General features: G+C 34.7%; 1 protein-coding gene across 1 annotated transcript in view; it reads left to right on the top strand.

Moving 5' to 3' along the window:
• LOC100180525 (NFX1-type zinc finger-containing protein 1-like) overlaps window positions 1-4625 on the top strand; it is a 37542-nt gene that overhangs the window by 6051 nt on the left and 26866 nt on the right. The window contains exons 20-33 of the mRNA XM_026834171.1: window positions 628-696; window positions 907-981; window positions 1041-1133; window positions 1202-1355; window positions 1829-2021; window positions 2188-2367; window positions 2475-2681; window positions 2822-2921; window positions 3038-3174; window positions 3263-3352; window positions 3437-3590; window positions 3655-3848; window positions 4010-4168; window positions 4253-4411. Coding sequence (XP_026689972.1) covers window positions 628-696; window positions 907-981; window positions 1041-1133; window positions 1202-1355; window positions 1829-2021; window positions 2188-2367; window positions 2475-2681; window positions 2822-2921; window positions 3038-3174; window positions 3263-3352; window positions 3437-3590; window positions 3655-3848; window positions 4010-4168; window positions 4253-4411 — 1964 coding nt within the window. The remainder of the gene's footprint in view (window positions 1-627; window positions 697-906; window positions 982-1040; window positions 1134-1201; window positions 1356-1828; window positions 2022-2187; window positions 2368-2474; window positions 2682-2821; window positions 2922-3037; window positions 3175-3262; window positions 3353-3436; window positions 3591-3654; window positions 3849-4009; window positions 4169-4252; window positions 4412-4625) is intronic.

The following is a 4625-nucleotide window of genomic DNA, read 5'->3' as shown; positions in this document are numbered from 1 at the left end:
CTGCGTTGGAGCAATTGCTGTTGTGTGTCTTGACCAACGACACATATGGCCACAATGGTAGGCAACGTCAAGCCTTGAACCCATTACCTCTGGGTTACTGGCAGGCGCGCTAACCACTATGCCACGGCGCCGTATTCAGTTACTTAAAAAGGCTGGATCCATTCTCTTTATCTGTAATCCTTGCAATCATACAACGTCTTCACATAGAATACATATCTAATATTATATAATTTTGCATTTAGAGAACTTAGATTATTCTCTTGCTGTCAATTGGATGACAAATCATCTTAGGAATAATGATCCAGTGAATATCCAACCAGGTACGTCAAAACACACTGTTCGTACACTTGTTTATATGTATTAACATGCATTCGTATTTCAGAAATAGTCTACAATTTTTTGGAATATACGAATATTCCTGATGAGGTAGCACATCTTTCGGATGAGTATTATCAGATCGAAGTGAAATGTGCTGTCTATGTCCTAACCTACGACCAACAAGATAAAAGTAAGTGTTGCTTTCTTATAAACTTTATTTGTATAAAAATGTACGGTCAATGGGTGACAGTGTATGAGCCGTTTTAGTTATTCAAACAATGTTCTTTAATATATATAATTTGGTTTTAGATTCTGTGGAGCAAAGTAGCTTTTCAGTTCATGTTAAACGCTGGTTGATGCAGCGAAGTGAGCCAAAAGGTTTGTTATGATGGAGAGTAGTATTTTATTTAGATCATATAGTACAATACAAGTTATGTGAATAGGTACCACCGATATGTCTATGTGAGTACTTAAGCAAATATGACTTAATTTTTAAATACAGTGTATGGTTGTGTAAGTTTTGTATAATCAACCTAAAATACCGTAATGAAAGTTTCTATTTTAAACGGAATAAACATATTTCTGCAGAGACCACAGTACAAGATGAAGCAAATGTTTACGATGAAACCGATTTTATACAAGACACACGGAAAATGGACACAGGTTTAACACAATTTTGCACTCTTTGAAAGAATACCTTTATAAACAATTCTTTATTTTAGACCTTAAATCTAAGAACAAAAAAAGTTATCAAGAGGTTGATAAGTTGAGAAACTCAATTGCAGCAACAACCCACCAAACAATTTTTAACAGTGGTGAGTTTTCAGTAGAAATATAAAAACAAAAATATCATCTCCCATGTACTGGTTCCTTAACTTTTCAGAAGCTGGATTCCAAATGACAAAATCAGACAAGCGAGCAAAAACCAAGGCGTTAAAAAAACAGTTAAACCAAACAAAAGCAATGTCAAAATATGATATGGAAGCAGTTGAAAATATCATGTACCTCACCGAATCCGAAAGATGGGAGTTGTATAGGTAAATTTAGTAGTATTTAGGTATACATACAATTTGTAATTAGATGCATATCTTGGGTTGCCAAGACACTCATACTGACACTCTTTGGCATATGTGTCCTTGGGCAAGACACCTAGGGGTGACTAATTAGTTGCCCAAATTAAAAAGAATCAGAAAGCTGCAAATCTGGTAACTCATTTGAACACAAAGATTCTGCGAATTTCACATCTAACTGCGATGTGGTGTCGCAAATTGAGGACAGAAGTCCATGACATACTTAAGTCCAAAACCATGACACAAGGGGTGTTGTGGATGGAGTCAAGGAAAGAGTCACACTGGTCGCATAAACCACTTGGGCTTTCTGGGTTTTGGGGATATGGACCCCTCAATAAGGACCCTACCGACATAGAACGTGAAATACAAACAAAAGTTTCCACTCAAGTCTTCTGCAACTTGTTTTATAAGTAGGTTAATATAGTTGATTTGTTCTGTAGAACGTGGGTCGACCAATGGAGAATACCATATAGAAACACGGTTGCAAAACACATAGACAACTACAATAAACAAACTGCAAAATTAAAGGAAATCCGTGAAGAAGAAAGTTTTGCAGTTTTAAGGGGAGCTGATGTTATTGGAATGACAACCACTGGTGCTGCGAAGTACAGATCTATTATTAGCAGATTACCGGTAAGTAAAATAGACAACAATATTGTTTGTAGCGTAATTCATACGTATCCACTCTTGATTTGTTTATCATTCATATCGTGTACAGTGTTAATTATATTTTTAAGGTAAACATTGTTACTTTTAATTATGACCACTGATGAATTTGATCACTTATATTTTTTGACAGGTTAAAGTGGTCATTGTAGAAGAAGCAGCAGAAGTGTTGGAAGCTCACATTGTAACATCCATGCCACAAAGTACAGAGCATCTTATTTTAATTGGAGATCATCAGCAATTGAAACCATCACCCACAGTTTACGATCTTGCTAAAAGAATGAATTTGGACGTTTCACTTTTTGAGAGATTGGTAAAATATACTCTAATTTATATTTATACAATTTAATTTTCTTGACCCCTTCCTTAATGTAGTAATATATATTTCCTGATCCATGTTAATGTGTTGAAATTTTTTAGGTTAAAAATGAGCTGCCTTTTGCCCAACTAACTTGCCAGCATCGCATGAAACCTCGCATAGCTGACCTCATTCGACCTCACATTTATAAAACACTGACTGATCATGAGGTCGTCAAGAAATATGAGGATATTCCCGGAGTTGAAAAAAGTCTTTATTTCATCAGCCATGGCAAAATGGAGGATAAGGTTACAGATAGCAAATCTAAGGTGATCCATTATGTTTTACTTTGAATAACACTTGTTTTTAGCATACAGTATGATTTCATACCATGATTTTCTTTAATAATTTGTATAAACTATTATAGTATCTCTGTTAATTTCATCCCAGTATTTCTTTTGACCGACAGAAAAATCAACATGAAGCAGAGTTCATGGTAGCACTTTGCAAATACTTCCTCCTGCATGAGTTTAAACCTGAGCAGATTACTATCTTGACAACTTATACAGGTCAGTTTAGATTAACCAGGTCTGCACCTTGATATTTTTATTGAAATGTAAGAGGAAGAAAAACGCATTGTTTGTAGTAATACTTATAGTTCTAATTAACAACACTGTTTATAAAGGCCAGTTGCTTGAGTTGAAAAACATTATTCGCTCAAGTGCAAATGAACTAAAGGGGGTGTATGTAACTGCTGTGGATAATTTTCAAGGAGAAGAAAATGATATAATTCTTCTTTCTCTTGTCAGGAGCAATGAGCAGGTAGTTGTTGTAAATTTGTAATGTGTATGCTTTACAGTTTACACCCATTAGTTACTTTTGTAATAGCGGTGTTATTTTGTTGTTTTAGAAAAGCATAGGTTTTCTTAAAATTCACAATCGAGTGTGCGTGGCACTGTCTCGTGCAAAAAGAGGACTTTTCTGCATTGGAAATTTACAGGTGACAACATTTAACCATTTTTTAGTTAATAGTAGACTTCAAACATTATGTATTATGTTGATTCTAACAAATTTTCCTACTTAGTTGCTTCGAAGTGAAAGCAAAATTTGGGAGTCAATCGTATCAGATTTGGAAAGAGATCAATTGATTGGACCTGCTTTAAAGCTACAATGCAAGAATCACCCAGAAACTTGTGTGTTAGTGGAATCTGCAAAAGACTTTCAGAAATTCCCAGGAGGTTCTGCGATGTTTTTCTTTTTTAAAAAATAGCACTGATTTTTAAAATTTTCTATCTTAATCAGGTAGTTGTAATGTGCCATGCAATTACCGTTTGGATTGTGGACATGTTTGTACACGTACCTGCCATCTAGATGACTCTGACCATTCAAAGTTTATATGCAAGAAACCTTGCACGAAAGCCTGCCCTGACCTTGGTCACAAGTGTTTGAAACAATGTTGGAAGGATTGTGGCAGTTGTCCTGTATTGGTTGACAAAGTATGCATTTAATATTAAACTTTTTGTAGTAAGCATTGGTGTTCAAGGAAGACAGTATGCCTAATTGTAATATAAATAGCTGTAATGTTACATATAGATTAAAACTGAAGATACCGCATGAAAAACAGGTTAAATAGTCTGTTATTTTGTTTCTGTTTTAGACCATGCCAGTTTGTCAGCATATCCAAACGATGAAATGTGGAATTAAACCCGAAGATTTTGTTTGTAAAATGCCATGTCCAAAAATGTTTAGTTGTGGTCATCAATGCCAGCTCTACTGTGGCGAAGAATGCAAACCATGTGGAGTAAAGGTTGAAAAGGTATTTTGATTATCTTGTTAATTCCTTTTTGAATAATTTCATTTTTGTTAAAAAGTAGTACTGTAATATAAAATAATTTTTTAGAAAATACCGAAATGTGGCCACACGCAAGAAATGGCATGTTTTGAAAGTCCATTACATCATAAGTGCAAAGAATCATGTGAGAAAACACTAAGCTGTGGTCATAGTTGTCCAGAGTTGTGTTATGTGAGATGCCCCTCATGCAGAGTAAATGTTGAAAAGGTATCTTGATTTAACTAAATTATTTCTTTAATGACTACTTTCATTGTTTCTCAAAACATAGAGCAGTAAAATAAATAATTTTTTTAGAAAATACCGAACTGTGGACACACACAACAAATGGCATGCTCTGTNACTCCAATGCTTCATAGATGCAAAATGCCATGTGAAAAAACGCGAAGCTGTGGTCATAAGTGTCCGAATTATGTTATATGAT

This window comes from Ciona intestinalis, chromosome 4, assembly GCF_000224145.3.
Source record: "Ciona intestinalis chromosome 4, KH, whole genome shotgun sequence".
Lineage (NCBI taxonomy): Eukaryota > Metazoa > Chordata > Ascidiacea > Phlebobranchia > Cionidae > Ciona > Ciona intestinalis.
This window is presented reverse-complemented; position numbering and strand designations above follow the sequence as displayed.